Below are 20,750 nucleotides of genomic sequence, written 5' to 3' on the forward strand. Positions count from 1 at the left end.
ACCTACTGCTCTGACATGTATATCTGAAGCGTCATCCGTAACACTTACAGAACACATGCTTTATATATAACATTAGAATATTGACTGTTTCAGTGGAAATGTTTCCTATTGTTAACTTCCAAAATGTGGAAAATGTGACTTCACGTAAACATAACTCAACAGAATGTTTCCCAGCAATACAAACAAAAAAGTTTATATTAACTGGAAGGTGTCTGCCTCTCCTTATCATCATCATCATCATCATCATCACCTCCTGCACACCATTAACGTGTGATAAATGCACTCAATATTTTCCGTCAAGAAATTCCTGACAAAGGTAGGTTGACTGTTACATGGCTATTCAATTAGTTGACAGAATACAGGATGTGATTTTTTTTTAACTTGTTTTTTATCTGTTTCGTTACAAAGTGTGACTCAGCAATACTGTAAAGAGAAGCTGACACGAATAAGGTCCAAAATATCTAATGGAATCAACTTAAACAATTACGTTATAAAGCTGGGATCTTTCTTAGCTACTAAATCTGAAACTAAATGTGTGTGGTCGTTTTATTTAAGGCAAGTGTTTCATCAATTTTACACTTGAGACAAGACTGCTCCTATTCTGTATGTCTTGTGACTGAAACTAACATTGTACTCAATTTGTCTTACAGGCTTCTGGTTTGACTTTTAGATGACATCTTTAAAGTTTGAACATTTCGTACGATCTCTAAAATGTTCATTAACATTTCTAGCCTGTAAGGCCCAGTGGTGGAAAAGGTTGAAGGTCAAATGTTTTGCAAACTTGGTCTTTCTTTTTAAAGTTCTCCTTCTGCATACTTGCTATCAAAAATATTTTCCTGAGTTTTGATTCTTAATTTATGATTTTATGCTTTTAAATGTTGGCATATATTCATATCTTTGTGCTTCTTTCACCTGAACATACATGTGTGTGGCATATATGTGCTCTCCTTGCATACACTAAGGAAACTAATACTTATGGACAGCATGTGTTGCAAGGTTTGCATGCCTACAAAATGTCAGGTGTATGAGCCTACAAACATACTGAGACAAGAATCAATGGATAACTAAAAAGGCACAGGGGCCCAGCCAGGACAATCTCTAAAATAACCACAAAAAACATTAAACAACTACCAAAAGGCTTCAAAAAGACCACAACCCCTACAAAGAGATGCAAAACAGCTACAAAGAGACCACAGAAAGCCCCCTATGAAAAGGGGTAAACCACAACTGAGAGACGCAACATTGCTACACAAGCATACAAATAATAGCTATTAAAGAGAAACAACACACCCAGAAAGACACACAAAACCACAGAGATGAGCAGTGACAACAAAGACACAAAACAATGACAAAAATAGGCTAAACCACTTTTACACTCTGTGTTTTGCTCCTATTAAAGGTGGTATGGGCCATTGTCTCATAATGCACTTATAATTGATCAGTGTATTTGCAAATTCTGGTTTATTCAAAGGTCAAATGACTATCCTGTCAAAGACATAGTACGCACACTATGTGGCAATCTTAAATTATTTTAAACATATTTTCACTGGTTTTAAGAATTAAATGCATCCAGGCCAGTCCTTTTATGTGAATGAAATCTCCCAGTGGACAGATTGGATATTGTAAACCATGAATGCAGCTTGAATGTATGCACACTTTATGGCAAATCCATTTGCCAGCATATAAAACGAAAAAAAAACATTTGCAGAAAGTCAGTGCAGTGACTGGTGCAAAAATGTTCTCGTCATGACATGAGCTGTTGCCTGGACCTGTAGGAAGTAGCTGGCGCAGCAGCCCATAGCGTTGAGTCAACGTTGCATCTGCGAGACATACAGCAGCTTCTCTGGTCTGCTGCTCCGAGACAGATGAGATGACATAGCGGATGGACGAGCTAACAGCACCCTAACACCCGGATCAGATTGTGTCATTGTCTTATTTTTCGTCGGATTGCCGTTTTTCAAAAGCTATTTGCGAAAGCTTGCCAGACGCAGGCCAATCTTCAATGCTCCTAAAGAGCAGCCCGCACATAGATGTCGATCTAACTTGCTGCAAGCTATCGTTAGCTCGCTGCTGCTATCCTCCAGACATTGAAGTGGCCACACAAACATGCGGATCATCGAGGCGGAGACCCCTGGGACATCTCTAACGTTTAACGCTTTCTGCTGGACACGAGTTTCAACCAGCCGCTGACTGGACTCTGCAAAGTCTTTGTGTAAATGCAGCTTTAATATCTTTCCATTTATTCTAAAACATGTGTAAACTCCAAACTGCCAGCCACCGTTAGCATCCACGGTGTCGGTTAGCTACTGCTAACTGGCTACAAACAAATAACAAGCTTACAAAATAGTTAACGTTACTGTGGGTGTGCGACATAACATGTAAAATTGGGCATTTAATTATCAAGTATATTTCATTAGTGTTATCAACTTGATAAATATATTTTTATGAATTTAGTCAAAGGGGAATGGTAGACAGCGGTGACAACCTCAGCCATATTTAGGGAGATGCTAGCCTGAGCTAACGGTTCCTAGCGTCATTGTTAGCAGGCGGTTCAACAGCTCAAGACAGTTGGCCATGCTCATCACAGCGAAGGATGACATTCATTGTTAGCCATATCGTCTCTGTTCACTACATCTGCATGCATGCATTCAGGCTGACCCGGTTACTCATGCTAACAAGTTGAAAACCAAATAACAACACTGCGTTACTATTTGGTTTCCATGTTATCTCAACAAGCCGGTGTTTTTTATGTAAAGCATTCAGTATAGCGTTTGCCAAGTTAGCCCTTATTCAGTGAGTTACCAACAAAATGCAACGTGTGTTCTTGGACTTAACATTGTATAATGTTGGCTAGGTTTAGCGAGTAATTGTTATAAATGGTTAGCCATTTGACTGAAGAGCCACAATAACGTTTACATGTCACCCTGCAGTCGGTGTCAAATGCCCTACGTGTTTAGCTGAGATAACTCAGAGCTTTGCTGGTAGTTCGTTTTTCACAAAGGTCACATTAGCTTACGTTGTTGCCCGGAACTAAGCACCGACTTCCCATGCTTACGTCGATATTTTCGACTTTTAGCCATATTAAAACAAACGCATTGCGTATTTTGCTAATAGATTTCAACTTTTTAAGGACTCAGCTAATTGACTTTACGCAAACAAACTGTAAGACCGGTTGTCCTGGAGGAAAATATATGGGCGAATAGTGTTATCAGATGGATAGAGCAGCATGTGGCACTAAAGGGCCTACCAGCTGATATTCTGCAACTGTACTCGGCATTTATAAATCCGTCCTCTGGACACCTTACATTAATTATTAACCTATCTTCCACATTGTCTCTGAGCTCTCTTTGACACCCCATCTGTTAACCCTACTTCCTCTTTATTTTGCATATAGCAAGACAAGAAAAGCTAGAACCATACATTGACACATATGTTGGACTTTGATATTGCGCTTTTGTCTTTCAGTAAGTACAGCCAAATGTAAACACAAGGAGTAGCCACCCGTCAGATCAATATGGACTGTTTATTCACTGTCTGATCATGTGTGTGTTTCAGAGAGGGGAAAGAGCGACGGATCTCAAAGACCAGACTACCCCAAAACTCTTTGCCTCTCAGACAGATCACCAGGGACCATGCTGACCATTCTAGCTGCTGGGTCTATGTTCTTTCCAGGCCTTTTCCTACTTTCAAAACAATGTCTAAAGTCAATCCCAGCACTGAGATGGAGCGAAGGAGATGCAGTCATTGTCTCTGCCAGGTGAGACTTCCTTAAACTTTTTTTTTTTTACACAATGGGCCCCTCAAAACTTCACTGCAGTGCCATACCAGCATGGTCCCTGGTGAGTTTAAAGTTCATGTGCAGTTTTGTATATTGCAAGACTCGAGTGTGTTTTTGCAGCTGCACTCGTATGTCAAGACAATTTAGCGGCACATTTTTGCATAAAGCATAAAGGCTCTACTTTCTGATCATAACTAGACAGTCTAAATCCTTAGCTAATGAACATTATATTATTCGTTGTTAACTTGCCATTCTTTGCTCTCAGGTTGGTTTCGTCGGTTCAGGCAGTCATGGCCTCTTCAGCTGGCTACATCATTGCTTCTTCCTGCGAGGACATTCTCGAGGACCAGTAAGTGGAGAAATGCTCATGACAATATATTCCACCCCTCTCAACCAGTCTGTCGTGTCTTTTTAATGCTTATAACAAATCAGCTGTCGGAAAGGTCTATTTCAAAGGCTTTAAAATGTGCCATGCAAGGCATTTGGGTCGTATATCAGCTATGAATGTAAACCAAACATTTAACTTGATGTTGAAGCCTTGACACGAAGCAGTAAATGTCACGTTGTGTGTAAAGGTGAAGTTGCCGTTTTACGAGCTTTTTATTTTCTCATTAAAACCGCTACACTTGAGGGGAATCTTTCCCTGAACTGTTTAATTCATATATTTTCCTTTCTGTTTTAAAACTCGCCTTCTCTCCCTCTCTGCACAGGCATTGGCTGACCAGCTCTTACATCATGTTCGCAGTTCCTTACTTCGTGTTCGACGTCTACGCCATGTTCATGTGCTACTGGTACAAGCTGCGAGTCAAAGGGCACGAGGAGGCCTCGGCAGCGCCCCAGCACATGAGCACAGCCCTGACCAGCTATTTGCGTCGCGAGTTCCTCATGGTGCTGCACCACGTTGTCATGGTCACCGTCTGCTTCCCCGTCTCTGTGGTAACTGTCACACGTTGCTCTTTCTGTTGGCCTGAGATTTGAGTGAGGAAAGGGAGAAATTGACTATTGAATTATCGGTAACTTCAATAGTACTTCTCTCAGGTAACTTTATCAGATTTTTAGGGTAGACTGATAAATGTTTTCTGTGTTGAGACAAACTGAAAGAGGCCTTTTGTAGAAGATAGTGCTAATTGCCTTAGCATTATTACTGAGGCCTGCAGCCGACTGCTATTTTTATTATTGGTTTATCTGCCGAATCGTTTATTAGTGGTCTCAATTAGTGGTGTGGTGTATAACACTTCAGAAGGCCTAAAGATGTTGAGTTAAAAACCAAATAATCTGTCATTTCTTTGCTATAGAAACGATGAATCGATCTACCAGTGCAGCTATAAATCGTAAGATTAGTAGAGACATTAAGAAGCCACCTCTGATTATTGAAAAGTACAAATGACATAGAATTGTTTTTGTTTTCCTTGTTTCTTCAATCTAGATATCTCTTTACAAAGTGGTATTTATTGCAAATCCAACAAAGAAACAACGCTGTATTTTCATTCTAGACAAATAATCATCCTCCTTCTCTTTCTGTAGTTCTGGAGACAAGGAAAGGGAGATTATTTCCAGGGTATTCTGTTCATGGCTGAGCTCAGCACTCCCTCTGTCTGCTTAGGAAAAATACTCATCCAGGTAAGCATCCGGGTTCGTACTCAAAGAAGATATTGGTGCACTGTTGCATGCGCATGTGTCACACTAAAGTTCTTCTTCACTCTCCATGTCTTTTTATCTGCTTTTCATTAAATGGAGAATATATTTCCATTCATCCCCATCGGTGCTTGTTGGTTGTGTCTTACGGCCCGTCTACACGACAGGCATCAAAAAATCTTGAAGCTGGGCGTGTCTGAAAGCTTGGCGATTTTTTGCGACCAACAACCAATCACATGAATCTCCCGCCCCCGACATACAAAGCAATAGCAATGTTAAAATGAAGTAAACTGGATATAAACTCCCCAAACAGGCGAAAAACCTACCAGTTTCACCCACTGTCTCTGCCACCTCCCTCCATGCCTGGTTCCTCCGGTTTGTATCCCGGTAAATAGTTCTGGTCGCAAAGAACCGGGTGATTTGCTACCGTAATTTCTAGTTTTGAATATGAGGAAATGAAGTGCGGTCTGGCTCTCCCAGCTTGCACGCGGTTTGATTGGCTAGCGCTTGCACTGGCGGGTTTTGCATAAACGGGATTTGATTGGCTGATGCCAAGCATCGAGCCTCAAAAGTTGAACATTGTTCAACTTTTGATGCCGATAGATGCTCGTGATGCTTGCAAAGCCATGCCATGCTCCCCACAATGCAGTTCGGCCAAGATGAAAAAATCTTCTACGTCACCCCATTCAAGTGAATGGGCGAAGCGTTGAAAGCATTTTTCGATGCCTGTAGTGTAGACGGGCCGTTACATGAACACCACTGTCAGAAACACCATTGGTAACACAGTTTGCTTGGATACACATACAAGGAGCTGCACCCCCCTCAGTATTTGTTTTAAGTTAGTGTGGATGTGTGTGCGGTGTTTCAGTGACGGGTGAAGGTTTTTACCTCCATGCGCTCCGCTTGATCCCCATCTGAGGCTCCCACAGCTGTTAGCCTCTGAATATAGCCCTTAGTATTCAGGCTGGATATTCAGCAGATACAATATCAGCATGTCCTTCTACCCTCTATCACTCAGCACCGTCACCGTTCCCCCCGTCCCTGACAACAGTGCATGTGGCTATTTGAGAAACAAAAGCTGTGCCCTACTGTACCAAAACAATTGTAAATGATCAATAGTGATGCCATTTTATTCTAGGAGATGAGACTCAAATTGGGTATGAGTGAAACTTTTAAAATTATTTTATAGAAAGTCGTGTCTCTGCTGGTTAGCTCGACTCGGTGGTAGCGCTGCCAGAATAAATTGCATTAAAAACATCTTTAACGCCTTAAATCATTTTTGTATTGGCAACCAAACAAATGGAAATCCTGCATTTCTTTTAAATGTGCCCTCAAACTTTGTGGGCGGCCATTTTTTAAATCAGGTTCTGTATTGACAGCAGATTGTCTATCAATTCAAGAATGGAGGATACGCGGTGTCTTGCTAGTGAGGATAATTTCAGCCATTAAGTGATCAGCTTGCTTGAGACCTTTTTTAAAGTGCTACCAAAAAAAGTACGTTTTACAATATTTACCTAAAGATAACCAAACGAGCATAGTGGATATAAGTAGAGCCGTGCCGTGCAGTGCAAATGAGTCGTAAGCGTGTCCTCAGTGTTATCTCACTGAAGCAGGTGCACGGTTGGAGATAAAAGTATAGTAATCTTCTGTAAACACATGAGAATGTAAAAACAAAATGACTGCTTCACTGACGAACACTCTCCAGTCCAGCCTGCAGCATGGCATAGCGTGCCCTCCATCACCACATGTCAGTCCATGAAGATATAATTAACAATGTTACTATAAAAAGAATGCAAAGGAGAATACATTAACACAGTCAGGTTTCACCAAACTGTACTGCTTGCTCTTCTTTTTCCCTCTCTCTCTCTCAACCTTTTTCTCTGCTCTCAGTACAAACAGCAACACACTATCCTGCACAAAGTGAATGGGGCTCTTATGCTGATCACTTTTTTCATCTGTCGAGTCCTCCTCTTCCCTTACCTCTACTACGCCTATGGAAGGTATGTCTGTCTCTCCATCTCTGTTTCTCATGTTCTGCTACGTCGCTCAGCTTGGGTCGGTAACCTGCTCAGCCTCATGATCTCTATCTGATGGATGAAACTCTCAGAGTTTACAACTCTTTATGTCTTTGGATCCAGGTACGCGTCCATTCCCTTCCACATGGTCCCCCTGTCGGTGCCCTGGCACTGTAACCTCGGCGCCGCTCTGCTCATGGCCCCGCAGCTCTATTGGTTCTCCCTCATTTGCAGGGGAGCCCTGCGACTTTTCACGGGCTCCTCCCGCTCTCAGAGATCCCGCGGTGTCGCCAAGGAGAGGCAGACTGATGGCAACGCACTGCCGCAGCCGGCCAACGGCTACAGCACTCGCTCCTCAGACCCTGATCTGTCCTCTCACTGAGAAGAGTGAATGGGAGGGAGGGAGGAAAGGAAGGCGAATGTTCCAACGAGTATGTAAATGGAAGAAAGCTGTGAAGGGGAAAGGAAGACTTGGAACAAGTAGCAATATGAAGAAAGCTACAGACAATGGCCTCAAAGGCGCTGAAGTGTTTGCGGCCTGCACTCAAAGTCTTGACAGAGAAATGATTTGGTGGCCGGCCTTCAAGCACTTCAGCGTCTCAGTTTGTAGGAAACTAGTGGAGTGTTAGTGCTCTCAGTATTTAAAGATGTCATCCGGCACTGTGACAGATAGAAACATGCACTGACCTGAGAGGAATCTGCCTGGATGTATAGCGAGCATAGGTGGCTCTTTCCCTCACGTAGATCAAATTGAGTCCTCTCTGCCTCACGGTATAGGAAGAGCAGGAACATAGGAATGTATTATATTGTATGTTAGTACATTTGCTGTAGATGGAAGGCCTAATTCAGTTTAGTAATGAAGAGGACCTCCAAAAAAGAAAAAAATCCCGGCTAAGCAGTATTTTGACTTGTTAGTGTTTAATATCTGTATCCTCTATGTAGTCACTGTCACTCTAACAAAATGTAACCAACCTGCAGACTCATCTTTAGAAGGGAGATAATCTCATAAGACTGTTTTCTGCTGCCTTATCCCTTTTCCCCATTCTTTGCAGTTTAGGTTTTTATTTCTTTTTATGCTGGGAGGAGGAGGAGGCTCCAGACAGAAAATGTGACGGGTGTACATAGCCAGTGTAAAATTGTCCTGATTTCCATGTCAGTATTAGTTCAATGTTGGTTTTCAATTTTTATTTTATTCTTTTTAGGTTTTGTCTCATTTCTACATCTGCTGTTACCACAGACGTTTTCGAAACAATTACATGTCAGCATTAAAGCAAAACATTTCACAGCTTAGTGTTGGCACTTCTCCCACAGACGTTATGGCAGTGCTTCTGGTTTTAGTGTAGATATGACTTCATTCCATTTACTGGTATGACAAAGTGTTTTGTTTTTTTAATACAAGGAAGTGATGCACAGTAGCAGCCACTTTGAAATGAGTGTTTTTGTTTGTTTGTTGCTATAATGCTCAAAATATCCGTTTGATTGGCTGGAATAAGTCAGTAAGGGATCCATAACTTTTGAGTATTTATATCTTTGTCAGGGGACTTGCGATGCTGCAGGTTGGAAGGGAAACAAAAGTGAAAAGTCTTGTAGGGAAGCATTCCCTTGTGATAGACACGCAGCACATTTGTCCGTGGCAATTTATGTTTCTCCTTTGGTTTTGTTTTTAACCATTAAGTCAAATTGTTTAAAGCTTTTTACACCTCATGCATTGCTTCAGTCACTTAGCCGTTTCTTTGAGCCACCGGTTCTATGAACCTCCTGTGATCAAACAGGCTAGTGTTATCATTTTTGTTTAAATCAGTTTCACTGTCCGCAAAATGGGTAAATAAAAAAAAACACAACTCCGAAAGCATCTAGACAGGGCAGCGTGTGCAAAAACATCTGGACCACTGTGGGCATGTTGAACACAGAACATCCATTCCCGTTCCATGAACTCATAAGGTACTGCTTCTTGACAATACTAACCATTCAACTGATGTACTGTATATTCCACAAATGCTTGTTATTTATTTGTAAGTATTAATTTATTTGGTTTGTGGTTTTGAATGCATATTTATGCATACATATTATACTATATGCTTCTGAGCCTTATGTGAAGGCCGTATTGTTACTCAAACCTAGCTAAAATATACTTCTCTGTCCTGAACCTGCCTCCAGTCTTCTTTTTTCACAAGCTTTTTAGACTGTTAAATAATCAATAATCAACCTAGTTGAACTTCAGACAAGTGTGAGCCACTAGAGGGCGCCACACTTCATGTATCTAATGACTGCTTTACTAGCAATTCAATTTCAAACATCTAAAAGTGGAGGTGTCCTTCAAGGATGCCACAGCTCTACATGGGTTCATTCTGGGTATTACATAGGTATGAGACAACGTTGCTGCATTTTGTATTAATTTTTAATATATAAACTTGTTTAAAATCTCCAATGGAAAGACACAATTTGTGACTCAAACAAAAGCTTCTGTATATTAGGTTCTTCTCACCTAAATCAAAGTACGATTGGTCAAATAAAAACAATGTAGTGTAAGTTGTATGAACAGTAACTAAAGAAACCAATTTTCAATGTTATGCTTAAATTATGAGATATCTTAATGCTATTTAGGGGTCATAAATTACTCTGGGATAGAAAAAAAGCTCCTTTTAAGGAAAAGTTGGGAACTACACTCAAAGACACTTTGAATTGGCTGATACGAGGAATTTCACACAATCAGGACTTTACATTTATAGTGATAAACCTCCATAATCCTATCTTGGTGTATTAGGCCACAGCAGGCATTGTAGGTTAATGAGCAGAACCACATTATTGCAACATTGTATGTTTTTTTTATTCTGCATAAATGTGATCATTAACCTTATTAACCCTGGTTTTTCGTTATCCATAAAGTTCATAAACTTTGTATACTGTGATCAGAATGACATACCATTGCAGAGGACTTTTATCCACATCACCAACCCTCACTACAACCATTGACATTCTCCAGGGTTCAAATGTTTATTGCCAACATACAAAACACACATAGAAAACATACAAAACTCGTTACATAGAAAAATTCAAGTTTTGAAAAAGCCATAAAAAGCTCTTGGCTTTATTTGCCTGTGGGCAAGTCCTCATCTCCTCTGAATACTTTAGTATCTCCTCTGTCTCGGGGAGAAGATGGTGTTTGGGTTGCTGTCTCGTTCCTTTTCCTTCTCGCGCTCCTTCTGGCTGTTTGGAGACAGAGCTTCCTCCTTCTTCTTTTCACTCTTGAACAGATCTCGACCCGTACGCATGATGTGCTCCTCAATTTTGCGATGGCGCTTCATGTCTGACAGTACTTTGTCCAGCCGAGCTTCCCTTTTCACAGACGAGCGAGCTGAAGATCCTGGGAGAAAAAGGAAAAATGTCAACTGGATGTCCCGAAAACAAACTTAACTATCTATGTTACTGTGCTTCCATTAGACAAGCACCTTTCATTCATTAAGTTATACTGTCAGGGTTTTAAAAGACCACATCTCAACGGTTTTTACCTGGTGTTCTGCGTCTGTTCATGAAGGCATTTTTTGGTGTGGCTTGCGTTTCATCAAAGTCAAACTCAGTCGGAGTTATAGACCTGGAAAAAAGAAAAATCACAAAAAGCTTGAAAATGCCTGTAAATAAACCTAAAACCTTAAAGATGACATGATGAGGAGTAGCTTTACTGACCTGTGTTGACTCTCCTCCCTTTCTCTTTCCTTTGCTGACTCGTCCTCGTCCTCTCTTTCTGGGGAGGGGGTGCGTTCAGGAGTGGGCGGCCTCCTGGGAAGGGGCTCAAAGTTCAGTTCCAGCATCTCCCCTTTAGAGAGAAGCTCATAGAGTCTTTTGATCTCAGTAGTAGGGGGCATCCAGTTTTTGGTGTCCTCAATTTCCTCATCACTGTACGCAACTTCCCATTCATTATCCCCTCCAACAGCCTGCGCTTTCTTTTCAGCCTCCACCCCCGCGTCTACCTGAGGCGCCTCACAGTGTTGATCTACTTCCATTACATCTGTATCACCTGAAAGGCAAACATGCGTAGAAAATCAGTTTAACACATCCACAATTATAGCACTAACAAGTTATTGCATGTACAACTCAACACAGTGCTACATTGTTTACATATCAGACAAGCACAGGTTAAAACTCTTAGTCAACTTGGGAAAATAATGGAAAGGAAAACAAAGATTTAAAAAAAAAAAAACAGCTTAAGAAAAATGCGCCTTTAAATTCCTTTCAAACTACCAAAAGAGCTTGCCATCCTTAAATCCAGAGCCACATAAGATGCATTTGAAAGAATACATCGGTTGATCTGACTGACATATAAAATAAAAATGATGTAGGAAAGAACAAGGTCATTTAAAAGCTTTATTCCCAAGTATAATATAAAGGTAACAAATGGGGTAATGTGATCCATTCTCCTTAATAGTTATTTAATATTCCTTAATAAAGTTATTTCCAGCTTTGTTTGCCTTGAAGGTTATTGTATCTGCAGATACTATACAACCCTCAGTCTTTTTGTCATGTGTTTTCTTAATGAAGTTACCTTTTTCCTCTTTGATCGTTGAAACCTCCCCTGGGACAGCTGTCATCTCTGTGCCCTGTTTCTCTGTGTTGTCTTCTTTTTCTGCAGGTTTTTCTGTGTCCTTCACACCCAGGGTCTCTATGCCCTCCCTCAGGGCAGAGTCTGTGGCGTCCGCCTGCATCCTCCGTACTGCTGCTGGTCAACCTTGTAGCCACAGATCTGCTGAACAGAAACATGCATGTTAGTACAGTGCAACAGAAAGTTACTTCAGATGTGTCGGGTAAGAGTTCCTGAAAGAGAGCTCGCAGTCAATCAAGCCCTTAAAGTTGAACTAACAGCCTAACGATAGCTGTTAACTTTGCTGACTGATAGGCAGTCAACAAAGTAACACATTAAGTAGTAATATATTCTTATTTGACTTAGGTAGCTAGCTAACACTGGCCTAGCTATTTCTTAACAGCAAACTGCAATTTAAAAAAACGTGCCTCAAATAAACATTACCGAATGTCCGGTTTGTCGTAGGTCACTCTTGTAGCTAAACGTTAGGTCAAATTATCTTTTCCAGTCAATAAAATACACTAAGTTCTCCATGAGACTTGCTAGAGATAATACACGATTATGCAGAGACGTAAACATAGCGCCATTTTGGACTAGAAGGGCTGTGTGACGACCTGCTGGGTTCTACTGCGCAGTATCGCCGCTGATTAAAATATCATGTGGATGGTCCAATCAGCAACGTGAATAGCAGGCAGCTGCGTTTTGTAGATCTACCTTTGGTGCGACTTCCTGTGCAGCGCGCAATCGCAAACAGGGCTGCAAACACGTCAGCCGAAATTGTAAAACACATATTTTGCGTCACTATTCAAATGAATATATTATTTTAAAAGCTATATATGTGTGTTTATATATCATCCCGATGAACAATACATTCGATGCACGATTACATATCATAAATAAGGTCGCTCGGCGTTAAATAGGCGCCAATCTTTGGTCGAGTTCTGATTGGTTGACGGTTGTTTCCTGTTGCAGCGCTCCTGATTTAAAAAGGCTTCGGTTAGATATTTTGGGGTCTGGTTCGCCATTGTTAAAAAACGTTTTCCGCAATGTTTCTTATTGTGATACTTTTTGATTAACACGATTTTAGAACAAGGATTCCACATATCAAATCGGTGAGCTTAACGAAACATGAGTAAAACAGTAGTTACAGTAGCGACTAACCGTAACGTTATCTAGGCAAGTAACCTTCGTGTTGACTGTGATGTGATGCTAGCTAATGTTAGCTTGTTCTTAGCAGATTGAAGCTATCATGACTGTGGTAAAACGCTTGATATTGCTTTATTTAAGGGCAAATCCGATACACTTTAAACCTACCTATAAGAACATTTCGAAACAATTTGCATTAGCATACTGTCCTTTTACACAGGTGCTAAAATGTTATTGTCTAATGTTGGGCCTTTTTATCTTTGAGCAGTTCAGACATGGCGCAGCGTGTGGCAGTATCAGATGGAGCAAACAAGAAGGTTTCCAGGGTTCGGGTAGCGGTTCGTCTTCGACCCTACATGGGCACACAAGATGAGAAAAACGAGGGATCGTGTGTGAGAGGCCTGGACTCAAAGAACCTGGAAATAATCAACTGGAGAAATGCTACAGAAACAGTCAAATACAGGTCAGTGTACTCAGCATCTTGGCTCTTTTAATGTTTTGTTTTTCTATAGATTGTCTTGTTAATGTTTTTAAATAATGTCCAACAGTTTTGACGTTTTTCATGGTGAGCAAACGACACAGCAAGAAGTTTTCCTCTCAGTGAAACCCATTCTACCACACATACTGACCGGACAAAATGCCAGTGTCTTCGCCTATGGACCAACAGGAGCTGGTATGTTAACACATTAATGCACTTGTTAACTCTTGCTTTTGTTAACTTGGCTGCATACAAAAGAATCACAGCCAGTGTCCCATTGATAAGATATAAAGTATGTGATATCATTAACTGTAGGGTTATAGTTGGGAATGGGTGAGCTCCAACTAAATATTATTAAATTACCAGCCAAACGGCTTTGATTTATAATGTTTTTTGGAGACAATATGTTAACAGTCGCTACTTTTTGTACATACATTTCTTCAAAAATAATGTTTTGTGTGCTTCCTCCTTTCTTCCTCTTTCATAGGCAAGACTCACACTATGATGGGCACTTTGAATCAGCCGGGCGTAATCCCTCGAGCCGTTCGTGAGGTCTTTAAAATGGTGAATGCCAAGAATGAGGATGAAGGCTGGGACTACAGCATTAGCATGTCTTATTTGGAAATTTACAATGAGAAGGTGAATTTTTGGCAGTAAAGTGTCACCTTTTTAAAAATGCTTATAACTCTCCTCTCCTATTTTTTTTGTTGTGGTTGTTTAGTAAAGTGCTTTTTTAAAGTTTACACTGAACAATCTATCAATCTTCTCAGGTGCTAGATCTTCTATCGCCAGGCTCCCAGGATTTACCCATCAGAGAGGACAAGGACAAAAACATCCTTATCCCTGGCCTCACTCACACAACCATCACCTCCTTCTCAGACTTTCACAAACACTTTGTACCTGCCAGCCTTAATCGCACAACGGCTTCTACCAAAATAAACCAGCGCTCCAGCCGCAGCCATGCTGTCCTCCTCCTCAAGGTTTGATTTGTCATCTGATCAACTCTGATCATTTAGAATTCTCTTGACGAGTTGCTGTTTTCTTTGTTGAACTGACCTGCGAATAAGAATCCAGTGGATCATTAATATTAAACATGTTGTGGCCTTTGAGCAGTAAATCAGGAGTTGTTTATCTGTTGCTAAAATCAAGAAACAAACCGGTTTGTGCTGTTGGTTCAGCAACCTTGTTGAGATGCAAAGCTGAATGCATGATGCTCTGATTACATATTTTTCCTTAGTACTTTTCCTTGACCTCAGTAGGCGCTTTCTCACATACTTTTCCTTAAAAATGGTGGTTTTAAGAGCATGCGATAACACTTGGATAAGCCCATATAATTGTCTGATGGCGGGTGTAATTGGTGTGTGTCGTTTGCATGTTGCTAATTCGTGGAATTGAGGGACTACAATATTGTTTTCTTTTAAAGGATGTCCGAGTCTAAACCCTGCTAAATTAGATGTGGGGGGGGGGGAGGAGGAGGAGAGGAAAGTAAGCCTCAAGCACCTTTCCTCAGCAATTGGAAAATTAAACCAGCTCATAATTGCTGAAACTGATTCCATAGTCCACATTCATTAACTCTCTTAGCAACCTTCCTTGGACAACAAGACTATTTGACTGGGCCAATGGGTCACATTTATCCAAAAGGCCCATCTTCACCTCATGGACTTCCCTCTGCTCCCCTGTAGTTATCCTGTCTGACCTCTGTGTCTTTACCCCTTCTAATCTTGGTCTTTACAATTATTTAGGTTGTGCGAACTCAGCATGCGCCGCCCCACAGACAACAGACAGGGAAGCTGTACCTGATAGACTTGGCTGGGTCTGAGGACAACCGGCGCACCGGCAACCAGGGAATCCGCTTGAAGGAGAGCGGGGCCATCAACCTCTCCCTCTTCACGCTCAGCAAGGTGGTGGACTCTCTTAACTCCAGCACCGCCGTCCGTGTGCCCTACAGAGATAGTAAACTGACCCGGCTGCTGCAGGACTCTCTGGGCGGCTCGGCGCACTCTGTCATGATCACCAACATTGCACCGGAGTACAAATTCTACTTTGATACTTTTGGTGCACTCAATTTCGCCTCCAAATCTAAACTCATTGTCAATAAGCCCTTCATCTGTGAAACTGTGGCTGTGCCTGTGTCTGCGCTGCCAGGTGAGTAAAACTCAGTGTGAATGCCTTGACTTTTTAAAATTCTAATGGCTCTCCCAGCTTGCACGTGGTTTGATTGGCTACTATGGCTAGCGCTTGTACTGTCAGATTTGCATAAACGGGATTTGATTGGCTGACGCTTCCAGCTCAGCTTCAAAAGTTGAACATTGCTCAACTTTTAAATCCTGTAAATCTTAATTTCCCCACAATGCAGTTCGGCGAAAAGCGCGGCAAAGTGACGTCACCCCCATTCAAAGTCAATGAGAAGAGAAGCGTTGGAAGATTTTTTTAAAGCTGCTGTGTGGACGTAGGCCATCCGGTAGCCGGGCCAGCTAAAATGATTGGTCGTGCTTTTTACAGCGCTACGGCTTCCAGGGGTTAATTTTTGTATGTATTTATTTTCCAAGCATTTAATATATTCGTTGCTATCGGGATGTTAAGAGCATTCCATGGAATATAACAAAAAGTGTTTTCTGAAATAAATTACATACCCCATTGAATTATGACCTATGATTATGACTGAAGATCGTCAGCTGTCTTCCTCTCCCGTGTTGTTCCTCGATACGTAAAGGCTGCAGCACCGTTGACAACTTCTCTCTACATATCAAACATACCGGTAAACCAGCATCGTTTGCTGTGAAAGCATATAACTCTGTCCATGCAGAATTAAATCCTGGGTTCCTCCGGTACTTTTCTTTGATTTATCCATAGTTCGATCATCGAGCCGGGGGTCAGGTTATTCACCCGCAGTTAGAGGCGCTAGTGCGGGACCGTAGCAGGATGTGACGCATATTTTAGTTGACCTAATTAAAACCGTTTCGTTTTTTTATTTATGTGTCACAGTATCACCTCAAAATACAAGACCAATTCAACCATGCAACAAAATATAAATAGTCCTACAAATACTTTTTATTTTATTTCCTTCTTTTTGTCGAAGCTCAAGGGAGCCAGAGCAGAGGGCTTAAAGGGCCACATGCGGCCCGTGGGTTGCCGACCCCTGGTATAGTTCAATGTTACTTGTGGTTTTATTTTGAAATGCATTCCTGATGCTGGTCTTTCCCCTGGCTCTAATCGTGGCACTGCATCCCTGACTTATGCTGTGCCATCTTCATCTGAATTGCTTTGCCCTCTGGAGAACCCCACAAACAGTGTTGCTCAAGTGTACTGAATACTAAACTGTTCATTTCCCTTCTGCGTTCGTCTCCAGTGAAGCGGGCCAGAGACGGACAGGAGGCGGGGAGGTCTGGCACTGAGCCACAGAAGAAGAGGCAGAGGGAGGAGAAGAAAACCGAACAGGATGGTTCCCGGATTTCGGCCCATTTACACAGGTTAGAGATCACCCAAGCAAACATATTTGTTTAAAGCAATCAGACTTGGGAGAAGGGCACTTTGTTTATGCAGAACATTTAAAATACTAAATCAAATCTGCAAAACACCAACTGGAAGAAAAAAAAGGTGTTCAAAGATGCAAAGCAACTCTCTGCAGCTCTCCCTTTGGCAACATCCGCTGTGTCAACTGGGATCCCTTTTATAGAGAGATGCCCCAGCACTGCTTTCTTCCCATCTGTTACCAGGTTTATGAAGCTGCCTTTGTTTGTGAATATCGTCAACATGTATTGCTCGAGCTTTTGACTTGTGATGGCTTTTAAATCCCCCTAATGGTCTTCCTTTGTTCCCTCTTTGTTTGTGTGCTTCTTCCTTTCAGTCCGTCAGAACCGTCAGTGATGGACAGACTGTTAGCTCTGGAGAAGCAGGTGATGAACGGCGGAGACAAAGATAAAGCCGACGATTCTCGCAAGGAGATCCAGGTGAGCTCATCTACACCAAAACTTGAGTTTATCACCCTGGGTGTCGTGTTGCCCTGCATAAAATGGCTTTAAATGGCGCATATCTGCACCTAGTGTTCTCTCTGTGTGGTTCACCAGATGCTGTCAGACCTTTATACTGATCAGTTGACTCTTCTTCAGGGATATTTGATAGCCAACTGTTTTTGTTTTTGCAGGCGCTCAAAGAGAAGCAGAGGGAGTTGGAGAGCAAGGCCATGCTGTACAATCAGGTGATCGGTGAATTATCCGGAGTCAAACGGGAGTCGGCCTTCAAGAATAGCTTGGCTCCTCTGCAGAGGAAACAGTCCACTGCCTCTAAAGGCATCAAGCAGCAGGCCGTGGTCCAGCCCCTACAAGGTCAGAGGGAGCTTCTGGGGGGTAATGAGCTGTTGCCACACTTATAAGAGTAGTAGGAAGTATAATAAGAGTGTAATCTAATGGGGATGAATGCGAAAAGTCACCATGTTAAGACTATAGATGTATTAAATACACTTCTCCCCCAAAATGACCAGATGCATATCATTTTTAAAGGTTACACATTAGTGCTAATTTAAGGGGTGACGTGTCTTTTTTTGTAATCCCCTTCAAAGAGGTTTTGCTCGAGAAATGACCTTGTAAAATCTATTCTCAGGTTTTGTCATCTTTCTGTTTCACTTAAGATTAGTCACTCACTAATGTTGAATCACTGGAGTTATTGATGAGCTGTAACGTGACACAAGCCAGAAAACGTATCCAATGACGATGAGGAGGAATTCTTTTTAAACCCCTCAGCTGCTTGGGGAGTGAGATGGATACGGTGATGCCCGTCCCACACCTTTGGCTCCTAAATGGCAGTAGTCCCCAAACGAACATGAACATTTAACAGTTTTAAAGCCAACATTGTTGGAAAAGTGTTTTTTTCTTTCACTGTTCACAGATAATTGTGTAGCTTTAATTAATTTCTTGTAGTTTCCTCCCTATCAGTGTCCCAGCTCCTGCCACTTCAGACGAGTGCAGTCGTCAAAAAACAGTCCGTCTGCGCCAAGAAGAAAGAGAAGAAGCTCTTCGACCAGGTTGAGGTCAGCATCCGAGCGTCACTCTGCTGCGCTTATTAGCCTGACACATCAGCAACAAGCTGACGTAGCGTATTAGGTTCCATTTTGTTTTCTGCCTGGACAGACATTATAAGATCTCCAATGTATTAGGTCTAAATTATTTAAAAGGCCAATTGTCAAGTGTTCAAAATAACTTTTATACTTTATTTATCTCTTGTCCTTCAGCCTCCAGAGGGTAAGGAGAACTTCATAGAGAAAGGCTGGGAGTCCCAAATCGACACATCTGTGCTGGATATCTCCAAACATAAAATCCTGCAGATTCTGAACAGCGGCTCGCTCAAAGAGCTGAAGGGTCTGCAGCTGATCGGAGACAAGAAGGCCAAGCTCATCCTGGGCTGGAGGGAGATCCATGGCCAATTCAAAAAGGTTTGTAGAGAAAATGTGGAGCTACAACTGGTACTACAATACCTCATACTTAAAGTGGACCTATCATGCTATATTTGAATAATATATTGTAGGGCCATACCTATATAAAACATGTCCGCGAAGTTTTTTTTTCAAAATACCAAACAGATCATGCATTTTAGCCATGCCTCATTTCACTCTATTTGCTCTTCTTTTAGCCGCTTTTTGCAAGGGCTGAATCTGAAAAGTCTTCTTCGCTGCTTTTGAGGCAGACTACAGCGCCACCTACAGTCCTGGCATATGTACTACAGCGCTTTCGAACGGCAATAGCCGTGGCTGTCTCTTCCTGATAGGTGGAAAGTTGCCCATATAGGCGGAGCTCCTCGTTTCTGACGTCGATATTTCAAGTCTGTATCAGATCCGTTGCAGCCCCGTTTTTAGAGATTTGGGTATGGAGGAAATGAGAGGGTTGTGTTTTCTGACACTTGGTGAGTTCCCTGACACACCGGGGACACATTCATGTATAAAAGACGTACAAGAGTGCATTTTGCATGATAGGTCCCCTTTAAGTATTTCTTCTGATTTCAGCTTTTCACTTATATGTGTTGACTTTCTGTACGTTTTTTTTGCAGTTGGACGATTTGATAAAAGTTGAGGGTATGACAGGAAAGAGATATCCCTCTTTCATGAAGGTAAGCCAAGTCTTCAGTGCAATATTTTAATTTTTATAACATTTATTTCTTTTTAAAATACATATACATTTCATGACTAAGTCCCAGCAGGTCAACTCTGTCAGTATTTGCCTTGCCAGGGCTTATTGAAGTCAGTAGTTGCCTTGTGGAGCCATTTTCAACCCATGAAATGCAATTGTTTTGCTTTTATAATACATTTTATAAAAAATATTGGGTTATCTCATAGCAGAGTGGATAGGGCTCTAAACACATTGATGCTAATGTGGTTATCTTTTGGCCGGACCAATTGCTGCAAGTCATGTTTCCTCTAAATTTCCTTTCTCACTATGGCATAACAAGGCCTAAATAAATCTTGTCTGGTTTTAAAACATTTAACTTAATTGTATAATTTATTGATGGCTAGGTCGCACTATTTCCCCTCTCTCTCTCAAATTAGGGCCTAGGCCCCTTGTCATGTCTCCGATATATGTTTTTTATGTCTGTTCTTTTAATCTGTCTGTATCTTTTTAAATGCCTTTGTGATGTGCTGCAAACCATTTTTCCCTCGGGGACAAATAAACGAATACTACTAGGTAACTGAAACACATTTTTAAAGTGTGCTACTTGACTTAAAACAATAAAGGTAATGCAAATGTTGGCGTTCTGAGATGGTGAATATTGTATCTGCTAATCATTGGAGATGAATGCTTGGGCAGATTTTTTAGGGATGATCTTGTTTTTTGTCCGTTCTAATTTCATTTTTTCATTTCTCTTTTTCTTTCCAGGCAAACATTTTGAGTGTCATGGGATATTGATTTTTCAACTTTTTTTATTTTTAATAATATACCCTTGTCTATTGTATATAATCCTTTATCTGGCGAGTTGTTTTTTTTGTGATATTTTTGTAGTTACTACAGTGTTCCAGCTGATGGCGCAATCCTGCTTTTTAATAAACCCATCACGTGACCCTGAATATTTGAGTGTTTATTTCATGATCATCAATCAATCAGAAGGTCACTCTCACATATGACCTAGTACCCTGTT

General features: G+C 41.4%; 3 protein-coding genes across 7 annotated transcripts; 2 read left to right on the forward strand and 1 right to left on the reverse strand.

Annotated features, from left to right (window-relative positions):
* The first annotated feature begins 1,721 nt into the window (after positions 1-1,721).
* tlcd3bb (TLC domain containing 3Bb) lies at positions 1,722-9,574 on the forward strand. The gene is made up of 7 exons (XM_079657151.1): positions 1,722-2,212; positions 3,556-3,757; positions 4,044-4,127; positions 4,489-4,714; positions 5,303-5,398; positions 7,304-7,413; positions 7,552-9,574. The coding sequence occupies exons 2-7, from the start codon at positions 3,633-3,635 to the stop codon at positions 7,808-7,810; spliced, it is 900 nt and encodes a 299-aa protein (XP_079513277.1). The 5' UTR covers positions 1,722-2,212; positions 3,556-3,632; the 3' UTR covers positions 7,811-9,574.
* Positions 9,575-10,397: 823 nt separating this feature from the next.
* On the reverse strand, positions 10,398-12,649 carry pagr1 (PAXIP1 associated glutamate-rich protein 1). 3 transcript variants are annotated; one of them, XM_079657153.1, is made up of 5 exons: positions 12,449-12,649; positions 11,969-12,169; positions 11,113-11,443; positions 10,938-11,020; positions 10,398-10,792 (listed from the first exon to the last, which is right to left on the reverse strand). In XM_079657153.1, the coding sequence occupies exons 2-5, from the start codon at positions 12,126-12,128 to the stop codon at positions 10,557-10,559; spliced, it is 810 nt and encodes a 269-aa protein (XP_079513279.1). In that variant the 5' UTR covers positions 12,129-12,169; positions 12,449-12,649; the 3' UTR covers positions 10,398-10,556. The 3 variants fall into 3 exon arrangements, with proteins under 3 accessions (XP_079513279.1, XP_079513280.1, XP_079513278.1); XM_079657154.1 differs by having other exon boundaries at positions 11,969-12,166; positions 12,433-12,649; XM_079657152.1 differs by having other exon boundaries at positions 11,969-12,166; positions 12,449-12,647.
* Positions 12,650-12,832: 183 nt separating this feature from the next.
* On the forward strand, positions 12,833-20,679 carry kif22 (kinesin family member 22). Of its 3 annotated transcripts, none has more exons than XM_079657141.1 (13): positions 12,833-13,180; positions 13,419-13,613; positions 13,699-13,823; positions 14,116-14,267; positions 14,399-14,608; positions 15,371-15,773; positions 16,978-17,098; positions 17,476-17,578; positions 17,773-17,974; positions 18,560-18,654; positions 18,856-19,056; positions 19,668-19,727; positions 20,492-20,679. In XM_079657141.1, the coding sequence occupies exons 2-13, from the start codon at positions 13,426-13,428 to the stop codon at positions 20,519-20,521; spliced, it is 1,890 nt and encodes a 629-aa protein (XP_079513267.1). In that variant the 5' UTR covers positions 12,833-13,180; positions 13,419-13,425; the 3' UTR covers positions 20,522-20,679. The 3 variants fall into 3 exon arrangements, with proteins under 3 accessions (XP_079513267.1, XP_079513266.1, XP_079513268.1); XM_079657140.1 differs by having other exon boundaries at positions 12,839-13,116; XM_079657142.1 differs by having other exon boundaries at positions 12,851-13,116; positions 17,773-17,953.
* The last annotated feature ends 71 nt before the right edge of the window (positions 20,680-20,750 follow it).

The sequence above is a fragment of the Notothenia rossii genome (genome assembly GCF_949606895.1).
Source record: "Notothenia rossii genome assembly, chromosome: 11".
NCBI lineage: Eukaryota > Metazoa > Chordata > Actinopteri > Perciformes > Nototheniidae > Notothenia > Notothenia rossii.